Below are 27441 nucleotides of genomic sequence, written 5' to 3' on the forward strand. Positions count from 1 at the left end.
GGTCTGAAATACAACACTAGGCTAAAAGAGTTAGAACCCTTTTTGTGCAGGGTAGAGAGAGCCTGGAGCTTTAAGTCCTTTTACAACTCAATCTTTTCCCTCAGTTCTCCACTGTACACAACTGAATACGACTGAAAACTAGTTACAGGAAGGTGGAAAGGCTGATAATTCAGACCACTCCTAGGGTTTTTTTTAATTTAATATGTATGATTTGAATGAAGACATGTTTTCTGTTTTTTCTTGCTTACCAACAGCCTAAAGCATGATGCTGTAAAAACTGAAAGCACTTCACTAGCAATTAGCAGGAACTGTCATTGTAGTAGTGATCACTTGATTCTCCCAGGAGCTGCCAGTGCTGAGGGCCAGCCATGGCACAGTAACTGAGCAGTTATGAAAAGACTCTATTGCTGCTTCACAATGGGCCAAAGGACAAATCTCCAGCCTCAGCTTTCTCATGTTTGTCTGCTTAGCCCAAGCACAAGAAAAAACCACCCCCAGCAACACTCCTCTGAAGCTAATATAGAAAACAACTCTGGGCCAAGAACATTCCTTTGGGACAGATCATATCTTAAAAAAAATTTACAAACTTGTACCGACAATAATGAAAATCTAGTGGAGAAGTAATTCAAGAACAACATACAAATTTTTTCGTTCAGCTACTGTTGTCCACCTCTCAACACAGCCTGAGAATAGATTTTTAAGAGGCAGATCAAGTTGTTTTAACTCCTGTAAAGCAACCTACACACTCAACAAAACAGGTTCACCTGAGCAACTTCCGTTCACAAAAAAATGCACCGGTCTCCGTGCAGCAGAGACTGTCAGCAACGTTGGGAATACAGTCATGGACCAGGATCCCAGTGCATGATGTTCTTATACATACACAGAACAGGAAGACTTCTGTCACTCCAAAGCAGGTAGGAAGACTACACAGCAGGGATGACGGAATATGAACAAGTCCTCTGGGGGCCTGGGAGTGCTCTACGCATCTTAGGCTTTTAGACACAGTTAGGCCAAAGGGAAGTGTCAAGGGGCAAAAATAGGTGCTTATAAACCAACTGGTTTGGAAGTAAACTATTCCATCTCTACAGCTGAAACTGACCAATTGTTCCGGTTTGGCCAAATTTAGAAATATATCCTCTGAGAGAAGGCACCCTCCCCCACCAGGTTCGGGAAAAAATAAATTTTCCTCAAAGGAAAGTGAAGGAGATAAAACTATTTATTTAACAAACACACGGGAAAAGGAAAATAATGCTAAATAATAAAATCTTTCGCTGTGTAGGAAAAACCTGGGAAAGTGTTAGAGTCCTCCTTTGGTCTCCTCGGAGCTGGGGCGTGGCCCAGGGCCAGGCCCTCTGTGCCCAGTGAAAAGTCCTCCTGATGTGCTCTGATGTTAAAGCAATCAAGCAGTCCAGTAGAAAAGGGAGAAAATCCGAATTTCCAGGGAAGGAAAAATTCAACTCTCAGTCTCTCTCCGGAGAACAAAGCAGCTGAACCACTGGTGAAAAAAGAAAAAAACTGTCCTGGGCACAGCAAGCCGGGTGCTTCCTCCCTCCCCTGCCACAGTTGGAAACAAATTGCTATCTTTTTGTGACCTTGAACAAGCTGCAAACTGCTTTGAAAAAGTTTTGCTCAGTTTTTTCCTTCCCCCTCTCAGGCTCAGTTTAGAGGCATAGAAAGGCACAGGAATTAACTTCTGGGCATAGGCAGCGATATGGGATACACATCATAAGGTCACCCCAACACACCAATGAAGAAAATCAGAACAGGCAATCACAGTCTGCAAAAATTTGGCTAGAAAGTCCTTATTCTGCCTAGGAACAAGATGACAAAGGACACACTAGATCTACTTACCACAGCTGTAGCAATGTAGCGTTATACAAGTGATTAGCCAACACGGGAGCAGTTCTGTGCTACCGTAGTGCTCTGAACTCCACTCATGCTAAGGTCCTGCCTGCAAATGCAAGAAACCCCTTGCAAACTGGAGCCTGAGCATGACTTGTACTCTTCGCAGTGGCCATCAGGAGGATTTCCTAACATCTCAGAAGCTGGAATAGTTTTAGTACTGAAAATTTCAATACTGAAGTATGGCTTCAGAAAGTACGTTGCATGTGCATTTTTTATATTAATACACAACTGGCCTCCATGATTTGGTAATGTACAATTCAAATACTTTTATAGTTACAATAAGTGCAAAAATTTACATCGGTAGTACAGAAAATTTCCTTTGGCATCTGCTAAAGGCAACAATTAAATGTTACAGTTCTGGAAAACAGGCAAGTAGTCCTTCAGTAACAGTCCATTCTTTTGGCTTCATACAATTCTGGACCTTTAGTTTTAATTTCCAACTAATTAATTGTATTATAGGAATTCAGGACATAGGCCTATAAGACAGAGAGAATGGGCTTGCTCAGATCATGATCATGAAACTTCACTCACATCTGGCCACTGTCCTGACACAGTACGTTTCCTGCAGTCCTACCAAAGCACATGTATTCTTCACTATTTATTACATCTCCCAGAGAGCAGCAGCATTCAAATACCACAGAGAAGCTTACTGCACAACATCTTTCTGAGCAGAAAGCAAATAACTAAAGTAGGTCCCTGTAACATCAGAGGGAGTGATGGTACCTGAGCATGTCATTTACATACACTATAACTCTTCTGTGGTAAAAAAAGATGCTGTAGGGAGAGTACAAGCATTCTCTCACACTCTTAAGACTACCTCATAACTTTTTAAAACTTTGATTTCCATGCCACTAGGGAACAAAAGAAGAGGAATAAAACCCTGGCAAATAAGACCCTTCTTAAATGGAAATGACAAGCACAACTAAATGCAACATATTGAACTGATAAGTACTGACTTTCCCAGCCAACAGGAAAAAACCCCAACAGTTTTCAGGTATTTAAAACATAAACAATATCATTTTTGCATCAGAACACATTACTTCATTCATTTCAGAAGGAAAAAAAAAAAACAGAAAAAAGATACTTATAACTATTCCTTCAATTTGAGCTACAGAATGTTTTGTGGCCTATTTACTGAAAAAGAGTAAGACCTGAATCACTTTAGTTAGACAAAAATCATGTTAAGTCTAGCCTGTGTATGTTTAAAAAAATTAGTCTGATCAATTTATATAAAACCTCTGAACAGATTTCTCCTACCGATTTAATCCTGGTGATTGCTTTGGTTTAAGTCCCACCAGAACAAATAAATAATTTTTTTAAAAATACATTTCATATAAGCTGCTCCAGTTTTGTGCTTACATGAATATTGCGTGAGACCTCAACCACAACTCTGACCTCAGCCATGACAGTTTAAAATGCAGATTAGCAAGGTTTTAATCTAAAGCTTAATGACCCAGATGCCAGATTCAGGTCTGCTGAAGAGTGCTTCCTGGAACTTCAAGGGAGTTTGAGTCAGTCAGAATGAACACCCCCTAAAAGGATTAAAATTTAGATGACACCTAAGATACTTTTTGGAGTCGGGCAAAAACTTCTTAACTGTCCTGTGAACATCCCCATCAATCCACTGCAACTAACTGTTTTAATTTTCAGAAGTTGCTAACACAGAAATCAAACCCTAACAATGACATGGTATTACTGAAGAGAGCCTAAACATGACTACCCTCAACATGGCCTCTTTTTTTCCTCCCCTTTCAGTGAACACCTCACTGATTTGTACACAGCTGCCACAACACAGCAGGCTTTGGGGCAAACATTTTTCTGTGTCTGTCCACCTGTCTGAAGCCTCAGTTATTCATCTGGACACAAGTGCAGCTTCTAGCATTTCGGCAAGCTTCTATACCACTGCTAATCACCTCAGTACAGTGCTGTGGTTTAATCCCACAACTGCCCAGCTGCTTGCCCACTCCCTTCACAGCAGGATGTGGGAGAAAATCAGAAGGGTAAGTGTGAGAAAACTTGTGAGGGTTGTGATAAGAACAGTTCAATAGGGAAAAAAATAGCTGTTCACACAAGCAAAGTGAAACAAGGAATTATTTCAGCATTCCTCATGGACAGGCAGATGTTCTCCATGCCCAGGAAAGCAGGGCCCCATCACACGTAACAATGACTTGGGAAGACAGATGCCACCACCCTAAATGTCCCAACTGCTTCCTTCTCCTTCCTCCAGCTCTACATGCTGATCATGACGCCATATGGCCTGGGAAATCCATTGGGTCAGTTGGAATCAGCTGTCCCAGCCGTGTTCCCTCCAAAAGCCTTTTGTACCCCCACCCCACTGGCTGCTTGGATGAGGTGAGGAGCAGAAAAGGCCTGAGTAACCTCTGCTTAGTAGTAATGAAAACACGCCTGAGTTATCAACACTTTCCAGAACAAAACATCACCCCATACCAGTGCCTGTGAGGAAAATTCACTCTACTCCAGACAGAACCAGCACACACATACCCATCCCCCTGCATAGCTGGCTACAGAACACATTTGCTGTCTTCAATAACTTGTTTTTCCTGACCTTTTCCTCCCTTTGTTTTTGGTTCTTGCACAGTGACATCAGACATACAAAAAAAGCTGACAGTTTCCCTTACACACCCTCAAAATTCGCCAATGTTACAGACCGGCCACCATCTTTAGGACTTTGGCAGCTAAGTACAAGAAAAAAACAAGTTAGCAATGTATACAGTGCACCATGGAATTATTTGTTGGATGTGTACAGAACCTCCCATGATACAAACTCCAGTGGGGGAAGCCAGATATCTACTTCTTTCTTCCACTCTATGTTGGCAGTCAACACAGCTTGAAAGGGAAAGACAGTTCAGACAAGGCTGGAATTTGGGAGAAAAAACCTGTCCACTTTAAAGTGTAAAAGAGACAAAGCAGAAGCTCCAGCTCCTCATTTGTGCACACACCACCTCCTATAGAACAGAAAACAGACTGAGCATTTGCAGGTTTGCTCCTGGACACGTGTTTTTCATGGAAGGGCAAACTACCCGAAAGCCTGATGGATTATCTTACTCTAGGGGATCTGTCACTGACATTCTTTACATCAACAGGATGTCAAAAGCATTGCTCCCTTTCCAAGATGTGTGGTACAGTGCAGTCTGGCTCTGCTGCTGTGGCTGTGTTTTTTTAAGTTCTCTCCAGCAGCTGAAAGGTATTAGAAAGGTGTGACAAGACTCAGGGGTAAACCATGACTAACTGGAAGGAAGCAACAATTACATTATTCCTCTTCCCTCTCTTTCCATTCTTCAGTTACTTTCTTAAACAGACATCTCTTCCTCTTTGAAAAATACACTCTTGACTTCATGCTGCAACATTACGGCAAACTGTCCGTGAAAACTTTGCCTTGGAGCAAAACATATTTAAGAGAAATCCAGTTTTGCCTCCAGACACCAAGGTACTTTTTTATCTTGGCCCATCACTGCCTTGCACGCCCATCAAGGCACTGACACCTGTTTGTGAAAATGGATACCAGACCAGGGCAATCTAGCACCAAAAATTCAGTGTTTGGCCACTACAAGGCTCGACAAAGACGAGGACAAGGCCTGCTGCACACTACTTACCGGTAGCAATATGACTAGTAAACCTCCCCATTTCATACCTCAAAAACTAGGTAAAAATCCTCTAATTTCAGGCATGCCAGCGACTGGAGAAGGAAGAGAAGTTGCCAGCTATAGAAGGACATGCTACAATCCCATGAAAGCCCCACAGGAGACGGAGCTGGCAGGCAGCAGGAGCCCCCGGGCTGCAGCGGGACCTGCCCGCCCCCCCGCCCACCGCCCCCGGTGCCGAGGCGGCCGCCGCTCCCGCGCCGCCGGGCACCGCCGCCGCCACGCACCGTGTTGTAGAACTCGGCGATGGCGGGCACGATGGTGTAGTTGTCCTCGCACCAGTCCACCTCCGAGCTGCCGGCCCGCAGCGGGTCCCACCACAGCAGCGCGCCCATCGCTGCCCCCCGAGCCACCACTCCGGCTCGGCCCTAGGGCGCTACGGGGCGGTGACCGCGCCCCCGCCCCTCCCTCCGCGGCCCGCGCAAGAGGCGGAGCAGCCCCAGGCCGGCCCTCCACGGGCAGAGGTTTCGGGGGCCCGCAGCGCTTGGGCTTCCTGCGCCTGCCCCGAACATCGCCGGGCAGCCGGGCGGTGGGACCGCCAGTTCCCCGTTCCCGGCGGCTTTGAGCAGCCAGGTCCTCCACAGGCGTGGGCAGCACGCCTGCCTCTCTTGTACGCTTAGAGGTATCTCACACAGAATCATTGAATTGTTAGGTTTGGAGTGGACCTCTGGAGATCATTCTGTCCAACCCCCTGCCAAGGCAGGGTCACCTAAAGTAGGTGACATAGGAACACGTCCACGTGGGTTTTGAATGTCTCCAGAGAGGGAGACTCCGCAACCTCCCCAGGCAGCCTGTTCCAGTGCTCTGCCACCCTCAGTGTGAAGAAATTCTTCCTCATGTAGAGGTGAAACTTCCCGTGTTTTAGTTTAGGGCCATTACTCTATGCTGTGCCACTGGGAACCACTGAAATTAGTCTGGCGCCATCCTCTTGGCACCCACCTTTGAGATACTTCTATTGATGAGATCCCCTCTCAGTCTTCTCCAGACTAAACAGACCCAGCTCCTGCAGTCTCTCCTCGTAAGAGAGATGCTCCAGACTCCTTGTGGCCTTCCACAGTAGCTCCTTGTCTCTTTCGTGCTGCAGAGGCCAGAACTGGACACAGGACATAGGGTCAGCTCCAGCCGTGTGACAGAGAGGAGCGGCCGCTCCCCGCACACCCCTGCGCCCGTGCGTAGGCAGGGAACCGGGAAGCGCATCCCGGCGGGAGCCGCTCATACCACGCAAACAACGCGCCTTCCCCTGAAAGCCAGCGTGTCGCGTATTGATGGCGCTTCTTCCTACACGTGCCGTTACTCCCAGCCCCGGAGTGGGCCCGCCCGACCCGTGAGTCCCTGCGTGCCGTTCCACGGCCCGTTCCCAAGGAACGCTTTTTCGCTGGCGAGCGGCACCTCAGACAACCAAAGCCACACCCGGGCCTGCCCCAGGCAGGAGACAAGTGCCGGAACCCGGGCGTGCGGGAGGGCCGGGCCCGGGCACGCCGCGAGGCCACACCCCCCGCGCCTCCCGGCCACGCCCCTCGCCCGTGGAAGCCTCGCTCGCCATTGGGCAGCCCCGGTCACGCGGGGCGCGGGCGGTGCTGCTCTCGCGAGAATTGCTGGGTGTATGTAAGAAGTGCGGGCGGAAGTGCGGCCTTTTCCCGCGGCGCCGAGACGTGAGCAGGATGAAGGTATGGCCGCGCCGGGCTGAGCCGCGCTCGGGGTGGGGGGCTGGAGCTCCCCCGCCGTAAATGGCCCCGGCGCTGCCCGCAGAGCCGCCACTGGTGGCCGATGGTCCCTGGCGGCGGGGCTGGAGCGCACCTGCGGGGCGGATGGGAGTGGATTGTTGGCGGGCCCCGCTCCCTCGGGCGGGACTGTGCTGCCGTAGGGTGGAGGACCGCCGGGCTTCCGGGTGGGCCGCTCGGGAAGGTTTTGGCGAGTGAGAGGCCTGTGCAGCCGACAGTAGGGCCCGGCAGGGAGGCGCCGTGTGCGCTGTTCTGAGGCAGTGGCGGGAGGCGCCCGTGCAGCGCTGCGCTCTGCGGCGGCCCCAAGGAAGTACAAGCGATCCCCCACGGCAGGTGCTGTTTCTGCAGTGACTTGAGCGTCTCTCTCACGCGGCGTGTGCTGTGAGGGGTTTGCAGGAAGAGGATAACACAGATTTTTGCTGGTCGCAGTGTGATCGGTCTCTGGCTGCGATAAAGTCAGTTTTCTGTGCGACTGAACGAGTTGTAGAGCCTAGTGTTGCCGAACATAGGCGTCCGTGCTTTGGCTCTCCCAAGTGTGGTGTAATGATAGGCTTTGCTGGTGAGCATTTGTGTAAGCAGTTGGAGATTTTCAGCTTTGAAATGCTAAGCTCAACCCATCAGGTAAGTACTGATTTTTTGTTACAGTGTTTTCTCAGAAGTTTCAACGAGATCTGTTTTCTTGTTTGCATTTTTCTTCGCTAGCTCAACATCTCTTTCCCGGCTACTGGCTGCCAAAAGCTCATTGAAGTGGACGATGAGCGTAAGCTAAGGACGTTTTATGAGAAGCGAATGGCCACGGAGGTGCTGGCTGATTCCCTTGGTGAGGAGTGGAAGGTAGGAAGTACGGAAGAATGTTGTCAGAGTTGTATTTGAGGAGCGTAAAATGCAAAATGTCTCCAGTATGCACTTCTCATGCTGTAATGCTTGCATGGTGGCAGTCACATTGAAAGTTTCTCTTGCTATGTATGTACTGAACTTACTGATTAGGCTAGCCTGTTTTGGTACTTTATCTGAATGGGAGATTTTTGGTTTTTAAAGCCTTCTGCTTAGTTTCTTGCTCCCTTTTGCAGTGGCTTATTGCTCTTCATGTCAGTGCTGTCTCTTGGTATTCAGCCCAAGTTAAATTTGCAGTGTAAAACTTCCAGTGTGTTCAAAATTGACTTTGTTGTGTTTAAACTGCTGCTAATACATGGGGAGAAATATGTTTGGCATGGTGGATGGGCTTGGAATAGTTAGTGTTAATATGGACAGTGCAGCTGAATTTGAGGAACATGATCTTTTCTGCTGCCATCTTCACAGGGAAGATGATAAAACCTGTATTTTTCCTTTTTACCTATGTACTACTCTAGACACTCCTGTGTTCTGTGCACATTTCCAGTTCGTCAAGTAAACAGGCTTAATTAGGCTTACAATTTCAGAAAAACTAGTCAATAATGGTGCAAGATTTTGCACTGTGTTACTTCCCAATAAAAATTCAAAGGGATGTGAATCACACTAAATGTAAATTATGGTATACAGAGGTATTTTTCACGTTTCTTAAATAAGTGGCCAGATTGTTCCAAAGGTGTTGGTTAAAGTTGTTCGTGCTAGCCATAACAGAGACTCTTGCAGAATCGTGGACACAGTGCTCTGTTGTTCCGAGCAGTGTGTTGTGGTATCTGCTGCTTTTTGAGGTAATAACGACACAAGTAACTCAGAAACATTTCTCCTTTCCTAGGGATATGTCGTTCGGATAAGCGGTGGCAACGACAAGCAAGGCTTCCCCATGAAGCAGGGTGTCCTGACTCACGGACGTGTCCGCCTTCTCCTCAGCAAGGGCCACTCCTGCTATCGCCCCAGAAGAACCGGCGAGAGAAAGCGCAAGTCTGTGCGCGGCTGCATTGTTGATGCAAACTTGAGTGTCCTGAACTTAGTCATAGTGAAGAAGGGTAAGAGTCTGGATGAAACAAGCAATAGGTAGAAGTAGGCACCTGGAAGGAGCCTGCTTGCAGTGGTTGGTAAGTTGCATGGAATGGAAATGGCAGTCCCAGTTTCAGAATGTGTCTTAACGGTGCCTCTGAGCACAAGCAGTCTTGTACTGCTAGAACTGATCACTAAAACACTTCTTGTTGCTGCCAGCAATCTGATCATGTTAAAGCAGCCAAGGGTAGCTGGGGTGGTGCTACTGACAAGTGAATACCAAAGATTACATAGCCTTACCTTGAATTCTTAGATATTTTAAGCTCAGTGTTTGGCTGCTGAAGCTGGTGCTCAGTAGATGTAGTAAATGGCATGTTTAAACTTGCATTCCCAAAGGTGAAAAGGACATTCCTGGGCTGACTGACACAACTGTGCCCCGTCGTCTTGGTCCCAAGAGGGCCAGCAGGATCCGGAAGCTGTTCAACCTCTCCAAGGAGGACGATGTTCGTCAGTACGTTGTGAGGAAGCCTCTGAACAAAGAGGGTAAGAACTCCAATAGTACAGCTCTTCAGGTTCTTGTAATTACTGCCGAGGTGTTCATCCTACTGCAGGGAATACACCACGATTAATAGTGCATCCAGGAGCTGACACTCACTTTATTTTAAGCTTTGTCAGCTGTAACTTGTAGAAAAAAATAAAGTTTCTTCGTTGCCTCGTTTCCTTCGCCCCTCTCTGCCCTGTTTTGTCACAGTTCGTTCTTAAATGTTTGATAAAATCTGGAGTAATTTTTACTAGTTTCTAAGAATAACCCAAAAGTAGTTGCTGCAGGGTTAAATACAAGGTGGAATGTTGTTAAAACTTTTTTATGGTATGGGGGAAAAGGCAGTGTAGAGAGAAGATGCTAAGATTTTTCCCCCTTGCTTATGGCAGTCTGAAATGAGCTTGTATTGGAAGGGTACTGCTTGGCTTAATACCAGTTTCCTGCAGTGTAAGGTGTAATTTTGGGGGTTTTTTTGCTTTTGATCTGGGGAAGAAAAGGTGGATTTTTAGAATAATATGATAAGACTTTGGTACTGTGGAAGTTTGTTGGGGAGAAAAACACATCATAGGGGGAATGGTTTTGTCCATTAAAGAGTATGATCCTGCTGGACATCAGACTGTTCTGTGTGACTGCTAAAGTCTGTCAGGATTGCTTACTAAAATTTCATTTTACAGGTGTGTGTGGTAGTGTGTTTTGTTTGCTCATAGTAGGCTGTAGATCTGTTTTTTGGGATAAACAATGTCAAACCTAAGTAAAATTGTAGATGGCTTTTTAATGCTGGAAACAATGGCTCATTCTGGAAGGTAGATAATGAATACCCTTACTGAAAATTTAGGTCTAGGGGGAGTTACAAGAGACAGGCCTGTTACGATGCTAGAAATTTACACTTAATTTCTAATAACAAATCATGAGCATTAAGACCATGTATTGTTAATGCTGTATCTGGTGATAATTGATCATTTTTCCTGCAAAATCTATAAGGATGTTGAACTCTCTGTAGTTGCTGTAATATATGGTACACTAAATAATGCTAATAGTAAATGAAACACTCTGGAGTTTGCTAGATGAGGCCTGTGGCTTCTTCAGAAGGTACTCTGCCACTTCTGCTGATATGTAGTGATTTTTAGGTAAGAAACCCAGAACGAAGGCTCCCAAGATCCAGAGACTGGTGACTCCTCGAGTGCTGCAGCATAAGCGCAGGCGTATTGCCCTGAAGAAGCAGCGCACTCAGAAGAACAAGGAGGAAGCCGCAGAGTACGCCAAGCTGTTGGCCAAGAGGATGAAGGTACGTTTGCTGTTTCAACTCAGCTGTATGGCAAATAGCTCATCTCCCAGAATCAAGGGATTTGGTTAACAGGACTGTATGCTTACAGCTGCTCTGTACTAGCTCATTTTGAATATAAGGACCTAAATGTGAGTATAAACATAGCTGGTCAGTTGAGGTTTTTTAAATATTTCTATCTGTTTCTGCCAGTCCTAGAGCAATAGAAATTAACCAGGCCCACTAATTTGACAGCTTTTTTTCAAGGAAACTAACAGTTACAGCCTCTGAGGATATTTTTTGCTGTAGCAATTTTAGTTCAAATCAATTCTGTTTTAACTCAAGATGCCCAAGCATTTGAGTGATTGTGCAGAGAAATAGGATTCAGCAGTTGATCTTGATAAAGGATAAGTTGGCAAGAAGGTGTTTGTTTGCATGTGTTTGCCCTTGCTCCTAAAACTGCAGTGACTGCTGAAGCAGTACTGTAAGCAGGTACAGTTGGAATATTTGGCACAGTGCCTCCTGAGTTTCATTACTTCCAGATAAAAACTGAGAGAGATGCACCTTTGTTGTGTTGTGAACTCCACATCACTTCCTTAACTAAAGTTTTGGGTGCATACCAGGCAAAGACACAGGTCTGTTGGTTTGGATACTTGCAGAATTCTTCTGAAGAAGGGAAATAATTTTGCTTTTTTGACTTACAGAATCTATTCCTTCAAGTTGCATTTTCTCTAGTTGGTTCTTTTTGATGATAAGATGATGATATGTAACATCTCCATACTCCATGCCTTTCAGGAAGCCAAGGAGAAACGCCAGGAGCAGATTGCCAAGAGACGCCGGCTTTCTTCTTTGAGAGCTTCTACATCCAAGTCTGAATCAAGTCAGAAGTAAAGACGTTGTACGTGATACTAAAAAGACATTGTACATTTAATTACCAATAAACTCCTTTTGTGGTGAACTTCCAGTATGAGACTTTGTAGTTCATGTTGTTACTGCCAATCTCTTAAACAGTTCAGACTAGGTGCATCATGTAGACCAAACTGGAGCCACAAACCTTGATCTTGATGCAGTTCTATTTTGAGAACTTGTAGTACTGTGTCTTTATTGAGAAGTTCCATTTTATTATGAACTTGTGCACGTGTGTGGATGTTGCTACAAGCAGGGTTTACCTGCAGCATCAAAATTCTCTGCAATGGTTCTGCAGTGCAGTGGGCAGAATGTAACCCACTTAGTAGTGTTGAGTGGTTAATTTGTGGGTATTTTGATGGGGTTTTTTTAAATCCAAAGTACAGGATAGTGTTTACATAGGAGAAGATTGTGTCACTCACTTTTGATACTGAGTATAACATTGGTAAAACTTAACCTTCAGCTGATTCTTGGCAGAATTAAGTGCAGTTCAGACACTCATTGGAACAGACTCCACAGGGAAGTGACTGCAGACCCAGCAAGTCTGCCAGCGTTCAGGATCTGGATGATACTTAGTCAGAAGTTTTAGTGGCAGGTAGTCCTGTGAGGAGCCCTGGTGTTGCTCTTTATGATCCGTATGTGTTACTGCAAATGTGAGATACTTGTGATTCTGTAGGTATTGCAGTGTTCTGCTCTTGAAATTGGTACTGGGCCACGAATAAGGCAGCTTTTAAAAGATTTGACTAGAAAATTTGAATTGAGGATTAAAAATTACAGATCTGCCTTAATGTATTCAGTCTGTACTGGGTAAGGGTAATGGGAATTCACCTCCAAGTTAAAAATAGATGTGTTGGATGTTAGAATGGTCTGGAGCCAAATAAATTGTCTTAGTTCTTAAAATAGTAATTGGGATCCACTTTATTTTTGTTGAGATAGGTGCTTCTATTTCTAGTACATTAAGCTTCATCACAACCTTAGAAGTTGGGAAGGTTTTTATTCTTCCTTGTGTGGCAAGACTCTTCTAAGTTTGGGGCCCCACCTAGCTAGAAGGCATTTTATAATGCATCAGATGAAAAACTGGGACTGAAAAAAAAAGTTGCAGAAGACAAGACCTGCTGGGAATACATTATGGGGACAGAAGGATCAAACCTGCTGTCCTTAAACTTAGGTTTGTATTAGGACGATGGGATACCCATCTGACAAGGACAGAATTTGCCATGAAGCACTTGTGTGCAGTGGAACCTTGGACCAAGAGACTTGGCCAAAGCAGTTACCCGAGCTCTATCTTTCACAGCTTAACTGAGGCTGGTTTTGAATGACAAATAAACTAACTAATCAGAAAAGGTTTAGAGGGTTAGTAATGGTGGTTACGCATGAATTAAATAATGCTGGCTAGTCCAATAAAATTCTAAGAGGGTACCATTTTACAGTGTATTTTTTTTTTATGGAGGCCATGGTCATTGCCTGCAGTTTAATAGTGAAGATCCATAGGCCCTGTTAAACCTGAGCTTCACTAAATAAAAAAAAGACCCCTTTTTAATCCACATTAGTCTCTGCAAAAATTAATATGGAGAAAATGTAGGTAAGTATGCAAGTAGCACTCAATAAATTCACAATGCTGAGAATTGTACAATCTGCAGAAGGGAAATAACACTGTCTAGCCTCTTTATCCTAGTAAAATGTACACAGTTCTTACTCTGGTCAGGGTGACCAAGCACTGAGGTGGTTGTCCTGGACAAGAACAGGAAGGTTCTGAACATTCTACACCACTACTAAGTCGTGTAGGCCATTCTGTATGGCTTATTCCTGCTGTATAGGCTGCTAGTAAGTCTTCCTCTGAAGCAGTGCAACTCATACCCAGTGTGTGAAAAAATTCAGTGGGGTGCTGGTTATTTTTGTCAAGCTTTGAGGATGTGTGGCCTTGTCAGAGCCAGGAAATACATGACCTAATGAAGAAATGACCAGTGTTTAAAAAATCCTTTCTGCACTCTTTTCCCTCACTTGCTTCCTGGAGCTGCCTTTGTGGCTCATCTGCTGCTTCCTTCTGCAGTCTTAGGCTTTCAATTGCAAATCAGGCATATCATGACTTGGCAGACTCAAAGAACAGTCCTAGCTTGAAGGGACCTTGAAAGATCATCTGGTCCAGCCTGTTCGTGTCTCTGAAAGGTGGCTCTCCCTGGCAATGTGTCCACCTCAACACCCAGTTCAGTGACACAGCAAACGTGGGGAGGGTGCTTTTGATCCCATCATCCAGATCATTCATGGAGATGTTACAACATGGGGCCCAGGGAGCCCCACTTGTGACAGGCTGCCAGCCTCAGTAAAACACACTGATCACCTGTGAGATGATTCCTGCCCATCTCACAGACTGCCCATCCAGTCTGTATTTGACATTTGTATAGGAGGAGGCTGTGGGAGATAGCATCTGCTTTGCCAAGGTCCAGCTAAGCAGTACTCTCTCTTGACATGCTATTTTTCTGTAGCAGTTACCAATTTAGCCTAGCACGATTTGTCTTTAATAAATTCATAGCGTTTTCCCAGTCACCTGCTTTCACCATGGCTTTAGGTCATGGATGACTCAAATCCCCAACTTGAAAGAGACTAATGAAGTAGGAGCAGGTTCTCTCTGCCCCTGTGCACTTCCAGTTTTACTGCAGTAGGAACTGCAATAAAACCACAAAGCCAGCAGCTGCAGAAGTCCCTTAACACCTTAACAGCAGTTCAAAACCTGTGATACTAAACACAATGCCAAGTGCTATCTGGGAACAGCAGCTTTTCCTTGAATGTTTCAGCAGGGTTTCTACTCTTTAAGGACAGTTTTTCTGCAAGTCTGAGGCTTGGCTGCAAACTCAGAGACACCTTAAGCTTCAAGGCAAGTAACAGACCCTGGTCAGAACATGGCAGGTTGCAATTCATCTCTTCACAACCAAAGGAAACAGAATACACATAGCATTGACATATAATCACTTTTAACTGGCAGGTCTGAATTTAGATAGTGTGGCACAGAAAACAAATGAGGAAAAAATGCCAAATGAAAGCATGTTGAGGAAACCTAAACAAAAATGTCAGAACATCCCTCTGAACTACTCTCATAGCTAGGTGAAGTGAGCCTCTGTTACTCCCAGCAGTTTTTGTCTGCCACTCATCTCCATAGAACCACTGAGTCTCCTCCAGGCAACCCTAGAAAACTAATGCAAACACCTGCTGAAGCAGGGCAGTGACTGGTCAAGTCTGAACATTTTTTAAAGGACAGATTTCACAAACTCCCAGGCAACATGTGCCAGTGTTTCAACAACCTCACAGTTGAACTACAGGAAAATCCACTTCAGTATTTTAAGTTTTTGCCCATTGCCTCTTTTGGCACCACTGAGCTAAGTCTGTCTCTGTCTTCTGTACTTCCCACCTACCCCATCAGGTATAGAGACACATGCCCCTAAGCTTTCTCCAGCCTGAACTGTGCCAGCTTTTTTAGCCTTCCACTTGTGTGACAGGTGCTCCAAGCCCTTCGTCACCATTGTGGCCCTTAGCTGAAGTCATTTGAGGATGTTGAAGTGTCTCTTGTCCTAGTTGGCTGAGACTTGGACATAGGACCCAGACATGTCTCACCAGCATGGAGATAAAGATCACCATCCACGTGTTGGCAATGCACAGCCTAGCTCACCTCCAGATACTGTTGGTTTGCACTGCTGTGAGGGCACTCTGCTCTCTCAGGGTCAGGTTGGGCCCCACTGGGAACATGATGTCTTTCCTGCTTAGCTGCTCTTCACCCTGCACTGGCACATACGATTACTCCTACATGGAGGCAGGACCTTTCAGATTGCTTGTGGACCCCATCAGTTCTCCAGCTTGGTAAGTCAGTTGGCCCTTCCTTTACTTTTCTTTCTAGATAGTAGAAGTTTGTGTCTACAGCGATGGGGGGTAACTACCACTAATTAGTAGGGAACTACCCCTCAAGGTTGCTCTGAACACATGAAGGATCAGAGCTTCATTAAGCAAGCACCTTCTGCTATTTTCTTTACCATCACAGTCCCTCAAATTTCCTATGAGATTCTGGTACAGGAAGTGGCAGTTCCCTCCTCTCTATAACTTCAAACCCAAATACGATGTTCATGCTTCTTTGGTGGTTCCTCAAATGGAAGTTTTTGCTCTTGCACAGCATTCTCCCTCTTTCTGTCTCCTCCCTCAACAGGCCACATGAAGGGTAGGAAATGCAAAGACAGGGTAACATTCTTAGCAAGCAGCATTATTGAAAAGACAGCAGTGACAAAAGCAGTCAGAGGAAAACAAGAAAGTCAGTGTGATGCTTACAAGACATTCAAGTCCAAAACACTAATTGTTCCTCAGCTCCCTATCTAAAAATAGGTCTGGAAATACAGGTTTATTATGAATCTTCTCCACAATATACCAATCTGTGCTAGGCACATCATTCTCATCAGTGAGAAAGGTCTTTAGGGTCTGATATTATTGTTACTGTCAGATTAATGAACTGACTGCCGCACACGAGGGGGTTTGAAAGATACTCAGTTGTGAAGGTGAAGGCCTGAGGCACTGGCAATTTCTACTACTTAAATTTCATCTAACCCTCACTCCTATCCCTGCCCCATTAAAAAAAACCAAAAGAACCCCAAAAACCCCAACCAAACAACAACAAAAAACCAACTCAAAAAACCCCCTGGAAACTACATGTAAACCTGCAAGTATGTTATGAGACAAGAGGTCCAGCAGTATTTTTGCAAGTTAGGATGCACCAAGTGAAAGCATCATTCTGTGTCCCCATTATGAAACCTTTGAGAAACCAGAACTTCTGGAAGGTGTTCTCCCAAGTAAAGCCACAACTATGCTGCAGAGAGCACCAGCTGCCCTCAGGAAGCCTGGGGCTGTGCCTTTCCCATAAACAAGAGCTTCATGGATTCTGTCCCAGTCGGCCTGTTTCTCAGCTGTTCTTACCTCTGCTGATGCCCAGGCTTGCTGAAGGTGCCACAGAACCATCCTGTCTAGAAGCCACATCTCCACAAGTGAATCCCATCTTTTACTTCCCTCTCGCCCTGCCTCTGCTCTTTCCCACCATTCAGAAGCCACCAAGATACTGTGAAATAATTACCCAAAAAGGCAGTCAAAAGTCTTTTGCCCAACTATAGGCTGAATTTGCACTTAAGATTAAATTCTGTCAGTCATGTAAATTCCAGTGGCGAAAAAAGCTGAACAATGGACATTTTTACACAGGATGCATATATATTTTATTTTGGGAACAACGTTAAAAATTGTTTCTTAGTCTAGAATATCTATACAGAATTCAGAATATAGAGTGTCCTTTTAAACTCAAATTTTTGTCAAATGTACAAAATATTACAGAGAAACAATTGTTAATCAAAGCACAGTAAATGGATGCCATTTTTCAACAGTTCAAAACAGTCTCTAAACCAGTGCAAATCTTATTGCATTAAGCTTCCCAGCTCACTTAATAGATTCATAATTTATTCATACCACATAATTTCATCCTCCTTACAATACAGTTTATTTTAAGCTCCTAACAGGAGTTTAATGTGCTTCTAAACAACAGCAAACAATCCCTTTTATTTGCACCATTGGTTGATGCAGACTGAAAGAACAAATAAAAACGCCATCCGATTCTCTCATGTATGCATCACAATATACAGCACAGGAGAGTACAGAACTAGAGTCCAATTCAACCATTCAGTTTCAACACTTAAAAGTTACAAGGGTGTTCATTTTTAAAAAGATCCATAGTGAAAAGCTGATATACAGAATGCATTTTAAGATTTTTATTAGCTGAAAGAAAAAAAGAACCCTTTTGTTTAAATGTACAATTATCTGAATAAAATTACCTGCTTACCGTTAATGAAACAGAAATTATCTGCATTAAAATAATGGTTGAATTAAGAATTTTAAAAAGAGAAACCTACTGAGTGGATTCTTCAGTTCCTTACATTTTAACAATTTGTTTTAAAAATATAATTTCTATGATCTAATTTAATATACATTTTGAAAATATCCCCTATGTTGCAGTTATTCAAGGAAAGCAGTAAACTCAATGAAAGGTATATTCTTTTAGCTGCAGCAATACAAAAAGCCATTAATTCACAGTTAAAATAGAATAATATTACTCATTCACAAGTGCAATGTAGCTTGAGCTTAACCAATGTGAAATTCCACCAGGAACAAACTAAGTTACTTGCAAAATTAATTTACTTTGAAACACATATACTAAATAAAATACTTTCTATTACCACTGTATTGTCTAAACTTGAGTTATATAAAATGTGAAGACAGGATATGATTGTAAGTAACATACAGATGCTTCTAGTAACATGTAAAATCTGGTACCAATTACTGTGCCAACACTGTAGCCACATCAGTCTCCTAGGCCTAAAGGGTTTTCAAAGTTGTCAGATTTTGGTGGTGTGCCAGAATATAATTCATAAAGAAAAGCTTTGTAACTTAAGAATCCTGTTTTTAAACATTTAAGACCTCATTTGTTGGTTTAATTCCACAAAAAACCCAGCTATTTTCATATGAGCACTCAAGCTGTATATGTAACTGATTTATAGCTGGGTGAAAGGTGCAAGACAGTATCTTAGAAACAATTCAAGGAAGCTTCTCTTTGATAATTGTTCTTCCAATACAAACTTTCTAAGTTGGGCATTCCTGAAATTCATTGTTTGCATCTACATCTGTTATCAGGTTGCTTTACGCCCTCACTTTGTGCACACATTGCATGTTTTGAAGTTAATGCTGATCTGCAAATGTTTCCTTCAGGTTGTACACGGGAATTACAAAATATACACAGAAGAACCATCTCCTTCTGAACACTGGCTGTTGAAATACTAGAAAGAGTATGTGGAGGCAAGAGTTTCACAAGTGAGCAAAATGCTACTTCTTCTGTTTATACTGACAGAGCAACAGAACCAAAATCAAGCTTTATCCACATACCTCCTTCACAACACTTTGCCCAGATCAGTAATCTATTATGGATTCAGATAAATTTGGATTCCTAGGAGTTGGGCGTCAAACAAGTCAGAAGCATTTGTAGGTAACTAAGTCATCCCCATATAGCCCAAGAAGTTCATCCTGTCAACTAAATTGCAGAAATGTGCCTTTAGTGCCTAATTTTCAGAAGAACAAAAGTGGTTGCAATGTACTCACAACAAACTTTTAAAAATTTTCCCTGCTTATTTTTGGCCAGATTTTGTTAAACTCTTACACTTTTTTCCCCATAAAAAAGGATCTTCTGAGATAAAAACAAATTGTTTTCAGAGATCTCCCTTTTCATCTGAGTTATGGATTACATTCAAGAACCAACTGATTAGTTAGCTACTAAAACCTAAGCATTAAAAACTTTCTATAAAAAGGATAAAGTCTTCCTTTTTTTATTCTATATTAAAGAATCAATTCCAATATGCAGATAAAAGATTTCAAGCAGCTACATGCAGGACCTCTACCACTCTGAAATCCAGGTGCCTACACCAGGAACAGCAGTTAATTTGTAGTGTACAAAAATGCCAATATGCAAGAGTAAATCAAAGCAAGTTCAATTCTGCAGCCGTCCTTTTCTCCTCTGGCTTTAGTTTTGTTGGGTTTTATTTGTCTAGTGTATATACCTGGGAAAGGTTTAACATTAAACACTAGAATTGTGACACAATCTGCTTTGCCTTCTTTACAACACTACTACCTGATTAATCTGTATTTTCAGCAACATACGAGAAAGTTGTTTGGAAAGGAAGATTATGTGTTTATGGAAACTAGTTCATAATAATATTATTTTACTATGTTTTAAAACTGTTTGGATTTCACATATCTAAAACAGCACTCACTAGACAGATTTTCCTTGCAATTTAATGAGCTGGGAGAATTTAAGGATAACTAAAACTTGATTCCTTGCAAGTTGCATCACATAATCACATGGTTTGTCCATTTAACACTCAAATATGGTCTTTGTGTAGCTGTCTGTTGGAAAAGAATGTATAGAGTTACATGGAAAAAATTGCTGACTTTGATTTGTAGAAATAGTAAGTTGTTTGGATCAATGCTTTAGATAGACTTTAACTTTAGAAGGACAGAATCGTGCCAATTGTGTAACTGGAGAAGAGGGGAAAAGATGAAGAATCAAGGACTGTTTTTTAATTGTTATGTAGGTCAGGTATCAGCAAGCAACTATGCATAAACCCAAAGAATAAAGAATAATAAAAAAAAAGTTTGTGCTTTCTCACTTTTAGTTGTTGAGAAAGCACAATAGTTCTATCAGGAGAGAATCTGTCTAGGTAATATCCCCATATTAACTTAGGATCAGCACTTTTAGACAAAATATAAGGCATCAGTCTATGATGCAAATATATTTTGTCACAAATAGTGCCACTCCCTTGTTTTCACCTCATAAAAAAAATCTGTTTTATTGTTTAATGTAAAAATTGTTCCAGACAGATCTTCATCCCTCATAATTTTGAAGAATGAAAGTTTTTAAAAGTAGTATCAAGCAAACACATTCATGCCCAGATGCAATTAATATTTTAATCTATGCTCCTTTTACATGCTACAGATATCTTTTTTTCTCTACAAATTATTCCATTGTAAAAGCCACACCACTAGCTTTCAGCCTGGAATAAATCTTATAATATTTTTCAAGTAACAGAAACTTTTAAACTGTTGACCAGTATCCAGGCTCTCCTTGCCAAGACTATGACTACTGTAGTCAATTAAATATGTGAGGTGAGGAAGAGTCTTATCTACTAGACGCAATCCAAAAGATGGATACATCTTTTCAGATCATACACATAAGCACTCCATTTCTGCTAATATACACCTTGAAGACCACATTTATAAATACATTTTAACTGAAATATTGAATCTGGACTATCAGTGCAAAACAATTAACCCACAGGCTAGTATGAAACCAAGGGAGAGGGTGACAAAGAATTCAAGGAAGACACTTCTTAAGCACACATGCAAATAGTATAAAGCATAATTTTTTTTCAGGCAGTATCTGTTGACAATCCTTGTATGTATTCTAATACCATTTGAGCTTCCTACCTAATTTTTAGAAAGCCATCCACCTCTGAGCTGCTTTGTGTAGAAGCCTATCCTTCTTTGGAGGAAGCAGCCAGTACGTTTACAGGATCTTATAGTTTATCAGATAGAGAACACAGGAAAGTTGAGTGTAAGTTTCTGTTTTCTCACAGCAATAGACACACATTGTGAAAAGGTCAGCAAAGGTAATTCAGAATACTGATTGGGACAAGAGTAAGGAGAAGGGTACCAATTTTAGGTACTGTGATCTGACGAAAGCAACTGCATTGCAGCTTCCAATCCAAGGTTTGAAATATTTGCATTCATACAACCACACCACACACTAATAAAAGGATCCCCCTCTAGGTAAAGGTGATTTTAAAGAAGCAATGAAGAATCTGAGTACTGGAAAAGTACTTCATTAAAATACACAAATATTGGTGGCCCTTAAGAAAGTCACCAATTATAGACTGCTGTTTAGTCATCACCTTTTTGAACAACTTGATATTGTGGAGGAAAAATTTGAGGAAATTAAAAAATATATATGGGGGGAAAGCAGACCAACCACTGAAACATACTCATAATTTTAAAACATTTTGACATACTTTACAATGTGCCTATGAGATAAAAGAGAAGAATATATGTTGCAGCTCAATGAAACTGGTTTGACAAATTGCTCAATTAACACCTTTTGGGATTCAAAAGTGTATATATCACCATGCTCCTGGTTTGTTCACCTCTGCTTTTGTCTCTCAAAAGTTTAGTGTGCGTCTTTCTTGTTTTTATATTAAAGGTGCTCCAAAGCACTTCCTGCAACACTCAACCCTGCTGCTTGGTGGAGCATCTATTTTCTGCATCTTTTCAAGAACTTCCTCTGGTAGTTTTTTAAGTGCAAGTCTGTATTCACTATCAAAGACCTCTGAAATAGAAAAAGCACAGTTGAGGTTATTTTGCAAACACTGTACAACACACTATACTAGTCCTATAAAATGCTTTTGGTGATTTTTATATAGTAACAAAATTATCTTCACTCACTAGATGCTGATTTTTTTTTTTTTTTTTTAAATGCATCCTCTCAGAGGACCTGAAAAGCATCTCCATAAGATGGTGTGGCACCACAACACATCACAGTGCCTGCCCATTGCTTCTTTCACAGTTCCGTTTGCCTGTTCCCAATGTATTTTGGCTATCACGTTCCCCCACAAGGGACTCACTTCGACTGCATAGCACCAAATAGAAGACAGGATAGAACACATCAGGAGAGGGGGGGGGAAATCAGGTGTTTAGATGACATAGATCTGATATGTGGGTCGGAGAAAGATGGACAAGACTGGAAACAAGCTTTCAGACATGAGGAATTAAAACTTCAAGCTCTTCAATACCCTTTGTTACAAACTAACTCATTACTGTTTTCAAACAAAGTCAGCGTTATTTGTTCCATATGAATTATATTTACATAAAACCAACACCTAAAGACTGACAGCCCACTACTTCTCACTAAAACACAACTGAATCTTAGAAACTCATGGATGAAAAGTCAGTTTTATACACTAGCTTTCATGTAAAATATCCACAGGGACTATACATTTCACAGTTTTTTTTACTTACCAATGTCAATGTTTTCTCTTCCAAGAGACACCAGAGACAGGAAAAGAATTTCCCTGTAAAAACTCCTAGGGGAATATTTTGAAGGGTGAGTTAATGAAAGCACCAACTATCCTGTTTACAAAGTCAATATTGAAGACTTCCATTATGTAGTTTCTGCAGCTGTTTTGTTAACCTTGCTTGTGAAGACAGTGACCAATCTACATGACAACCAGCTTAAGGTTTTCTAATGCCTGAATACTTTTACTTAATGCAGAAAGAAGTATTATTTCTAGATCCTAGTAGTTACATTTTCTATGAAAAATTCCTCTGCCATCAAAATGCCAAGCAAACAAGAAATATTAAATTAACCACCACTTTTTTATTTATTATTAATTTGTTCCTGCCTGACCATGAAGCCCTGTGTGGGTTTCTTTTAGGTCACCCATACTTTTTGTTTCTTGTTTCAGAATGTCATGATCTATCTCAAAAATAGATATCACTAAATAATCAGATATTCTTTTTTTCCCCTTGTGGAAGTCATAAAGATGGTCCTCTAGGCAAATCAGTTTCTGTTTCTTTTTAGTAACTACAAAATACAGAAACAAAGATGACTTAGCATGATAAATGTCAAACACATCTGCTGTAATTTACTTCAGAGCCTGTGCTTTTGTACAAAGCCTTCCTTGAATTGCAGTGCAGATTACAAAATGTACCATTACAGGAATTATTTACATATCTCCCTCTCTTTGTGGATCATGCTGCATCCACTTTTCATAGCCAGTACTCCAGGCTGCTGGAATTTCAAAAGATGTAACTAGGGAGAATATTCCACACACTGCAACAGGATGCTGTACATTTTTATTTGTCAATTTTCTAGACCTGGAGTACCGTCAAAATCTGTGTAATTGATACCTGCATTTTTCTTACTGACTGTAAAATGTCCATTTTCATTAAAGAATCACATTCATCCATTTGATCTGGATGCACCATGCATCTGCATACAGAGTGCATCTCTTCGTAAACATAGGCATAAAGAAATACACGTGGTTTTTGGTGGGCACAAATGAAACTGAATCTTCCCCAGAGGTCCTTATGATATTATCACTATGAAATGTACACAGTCTGATCTTATTTAATTTTTAGTGGGGAGAAACTAAGAAGAGATTATCCCTTTACCTCTGTCGTTTCATATCTGGCTTAACTTTCTGTAGGAGGAGGTTGATCGGCTTAATAACATCATTGTGTTGAATACTTAGTTTGATGTTCTCTAACAAAGTGTTTGTTGCCTGCTGATCTTCTGCCAGTGTGGAGGGTTTCTTTTCAGAAGAATCTGGGAAGTACAACCATACAGACTATTAAAGCAGTAAAGATTTTTTTTCCACTTTAATAAGCAGAAGTATTTCCAAAAGTGAGATACACATAGACAACCTCTACTCAATCTACAGAAATTTGTTAAAATGGAAGGACTTTGTCTGCATATAGTCTTCACTCAGAAGTAACTTCACCCAAAAGTGACAGGATGCATCAAGTATCCATGTGCAAGAGGTCGCACATGACAGAAACACAAGAGACTGAAGAGTACCCAGCATCAGATTGCCTGTGATGGTTGGTTAGCTCAGATTCATTGCTGTACTTAAAAATTAGGTTCACTGCAAGAAGATTATTGTTAAACAAGGGAAAAGAAATAAAATAGAAGTGCCACTTTTCTTAGCAAAGAAACTTTTCTTATCAAAGCCCATCTTAAAAGCCACCTACAATTAACTGGTAACTTTGGGATACATATTGAAATAGATAATGCACAGCTGAATCAAACAAGAAAGAAAATGATCAAGACATTTACCATCGTGATTTGTTACTTCAAATGCCACATTCAGAATAACACCAAACTAGTATTTTCTGGAAAACAGTGACTCATGAGGGAATAGTAAGTCCATGTACTGGAAAAGAAGTTAGTTTACAGACTAGGCAGTGAGTACATGGTGTGTAAATGAATTGCAGACCAAGCCTAGTAATCTTCACCACACCAACATGACATTTTCATAAAATTGACATATATGATGCTTTACAAATGTAATTTCTTGTTTTCAAATATCTTCTGACACTGCTATATGGCCTGTCTAAAAAGCTATTTTTCCTCCACATCTAAAACAGGCCTTTTGCTCCTTTGTTACACAAATATATATATTTATGCATCTTCATCCATGGCTAGATGATTTGGGGATGCTTTTCATCTATTATGGTTACATCAATATACTTTGTAGAATCTGAGGGAAATACCACATTGTTTGGTGCGCTTGAATGTACTTTTCTGATCAGTGTTGTTATTTTTAGGACATTTTTCAACAAACCCTTTTTAATTACTTAGAACCAAAATTAGCACACTACACAGTTTTTAGCAGTTTTTAAAAGTTAAAACAGGGACTTAGAAGTTTAGGTCAACAAAGATTTTTTGATGATCAGAAGTAAGGAAATCCTTAAGTTCTTATAACCAGTCTGCCTGTTTTTATGCTAGACAAGGCTTTCTTTGGTCTTACTTTGTGACAGTCAAGAGAGGTGCCAAATGTACCTATTAATGGGACTTGTGATATTTTGTTCATTTACAGAAGTACAAGATACCTTTTTGTAATACAGCCTTCTTGTACATGCCTGCAGAGCTATTACCAGATCATGCAGCAAAACATTCAAAACAAGTGAGGCTTATTTAGCACCACATGTAGAGCAATCAGCAATTCCTCCCCCCTGAAACTGTATGACATATGATGAACAGATTAAACTTATTTTCACAACTAACTATGTGAACTATGTGAAGTACTTAAGGGATTGCAGATACTTCACACACTAAAAAATACTGCAAATTGATGGGCTGTGTGCACATCAGCCACTATAAAACAACAGTTTCTTTCCATAGTCTCTGCTCCCTCTGCTTTCTGTAGCATTTGTTTCACTTACTGAGATTTCTCCAAGATATATACAGGGGCTCCCCTGGCTCTTGGTGGAGGTTGATATTGTCCCATAGAAGATGGATGTATACTAGCTTGCTATCTTGAGCAAGAGATGTCAAAGGAAGCTAAAACACATGAGGAAAGAGAAAAAGTTTTAAAAACACCAGTACAGTGTTACATTATTTAAAAACCATGTTCTTTTACTAATTTTGCAGACAAAGAAGGTTTACTCTATTTAACTTGAATCTAACAAAGAGGAACAGATGATATCTTTTACAGTAAACTGCACTCAACCAGAGCAGTCACAAGTACTGCAACATTTAATTACCTTTTTTAATCTATCCCAATGTATGAAGACCATTTAATTTTCTACAGGCATCTGAAGAAAATATTTATAAGTATATACCTGGAAATATTTTTTGTGCCCCAAACACTGTATTTGATTTGTACTACTTATCATACCATACCGCAGTATTTTCTGACCTGACGAACATTTTGGTATGCATGTCTATATGTCGGCCTTCCCAAAAAGCACAAAGAATCTTCATATGTATGCAAATATTATTTATTTCCATAAAAAATATATGGAAGTCAAAGCAACAGTTATGTAATTATTTTATAAAATTAAGTGCCCCTGGAATCACTAATACAGCAAGAATTACCAGGCAAGAAAAATTTACCACTTAGTGTGCCTATTTAAATAGTAATTACATGGTATTATGTCCCATCCTGTTGTTTTCCCTCTTACAGCATTGTGGTTTTCCAGGATGCTATAGATTTCATTAGTATTGTCTTCAAGTACATTTCTTGCAAAATTTTTCTCAGTTCTAGGTGGGTGTTTCTTTGAAAATTGAGGGAAAGGATTTTGAAGTTGAAGCGCGTATAATTAGATAGGAAAAGAACACCTCTTTTTTTGCATGCATCAGGTACAAATACATATTTAATTTTGTGTTTGTACCTACACATAAAAATCATATCGTTTTCAATCTACTCCTTTAAATTAGAAACACAAAGTACTCAAAAAATAGATCTGTTCTACATTCTTTTGTTCTAGTCATGTAGTACTGAAACAAAGTGGAGTTTGAATAGCAAAACCTATTATTGCAAGAGAACAAAAAATACTGTCCATTAACTTTAAAGATTATAAACTCAAGTATGTAACTCACTCTGTGTGTATTGCAGTATATTACAGATTCTGAGTTCTTTGCAGACACATCCTCTTTCCTTTCTTCCTATTCATCAATGAATCCTACTCTCTGGCTTTTTAAAAGAGACCATCTTGACTAGAATTTGAAGATTGTTTTCACACATCTCCCTTCACGAATCCTTATGGAAAACAAACCTACCTAGTTGTATTATAAAAACCCAGTAACTTATATTCAGCTATTCAGGAATTACTTACCCAGTATTTTTGAACCAAGCTCTCCAGCTTAACTCACGGTAATACCGCCGTTCTAACACGAGGAAGCCACTTACCTGCACGCCATCATTGCAGTGCTCAGATGTCAGAATGAGTCCAGGTAAGTTGCTAGGCAGATCCAACCGTTGGAAATACCAGACTAGGTTCCAGAAGATTATGGGGTGTTGATTGATAAATTTGGATGTATGGATTACTTGCTCTCCCTCATTCTCCAACAGTGATTCAAGTTCCTTATGCAGTACCAAAGGGCTCAAATAGGGTACAGATACAGGGGCAGGGTTAGGTCGTTTTATTAAAGGATCCTAAAAATGCACAAAAAAAAGGTTTTGGTTTTTTGGTTTTCTTTGTTTGTTTGGGTTTTTTGTTTGGTTGTTCTTTGTTTGTTTGCTTGGTGTGGGGTTTTTTTATGTTTGTTTTTGTTTTTTACTAAAACAAAGAAGATTTTTCTTCCAGAAGTACTCTTCAAGATTACTTGCCCTGGAAACCTTCATTGCAGAGTTTCTTTTGATGTTTGGAAGAAGCCTCTGGTACTACTGAACACACAATAACTTTAACAGCATTGGCAGTTTTGACCAT

The 27441-nt window shown here is 41.4% G+C and overlaps 3 protein-coding genes across 12 annotated transcripts in view; 1 reads left to right on the top strand and 2 right to left on the bottom strand.

Moving 5' to 3' along the window:
• The window catches only part of ACER2 (alkaline ceramidase 2), a 43950-nt gene extending 36908 nt beyond the window's left edge, over positions 1-7042 (bottom strand). For 3 of the 6 annotated variants that reach the window (XM_039566725.1, XM_039566726.1, XM_039566730.1), the window contains exon 1: positions 6507-7042. In XM_039566725.1, coding sequence (XP_039422659.1) covers positions 6507-6764 — 258 coding nt within the window. In that variant the 5' untranslated portion in view covers positions 6765-7042. Of the gene's footprint in view, positions 1-1851; positions 1952-5794; positions 5976-6506 lie in introns of those variants that run through there. The other 3 variants (XM_039566729.1, XM_039566727.1, XM_039566728.1) reach the window with 3 other exon arrangements.
• Positions 7043-7129: 87 nt separating this feature from the next.
• On the top strand, positions 7130-11956 carry RPS6 (ribosomal protein S6). Its single transcript, XM_039566731.1, has 6 exons — positions 7130-7234; positions 7991-8122; positions 9006-9216; positions 9584-9730; positions 10856-11013; positions 11785-11956. Exons 1-6 carry the CDS (start codon positions 7229-7231, stop codon positions 11878-11880), a joined length of 750 nt encoding a protein of 249 aa, XP_039422665.1. The 5' UTR covers positions 7130-7228; the 3' UTR covers positions 11881-11956.
• A 5151-nt stretch (positions 11957-17107) lies between these two features.
• Positions 17108-27441, bottom strand: part of DENND4C (DENN domain containing 4C) — a 73617-nt gene continuing 63283 nt past the window's right edge. For all 5 annotated transcript variants that reach the window (XM_039566735.1, XM_039566734.1, XM_039566733.1 and 2 more), the window contains 5 exons: positions 26922-27167; positions 25453-25570; positions 23680-23833; positions 22525-22589; positions 17108-21835 (listed from right to left, as the gene is read on the bottom strand). In XM_039566735.1, the coding sequence (XP_039422669.1) occupies positions 21699-21835; positions 22525-22589; positions 23680-23833; positions 25453-25570; positions 26922-27167 (720 nt within the window). In that variant the 3' untranslated portion in view covers positions 17108-21698. The remainder of the gene's footprint in view (positions 21836-22524; positions 22590-23679; positions 23834-25452; positions 25571-26921; positions 27168-27441) is intronic.

Source organism: Corvus cornix, chromosome Z, assembly GCF_000738735.6.
Source record: "Corvus cornix cornix isolate S_Up_H32 chromosome Z, ASM73873v5, whole genome shotgun sequence".
Lineage (NCBI taxonomy): Eukaryota > Metazoa > Chordata > Aves > Passeriformes > Corvidae > Corvus > Corvus cornix.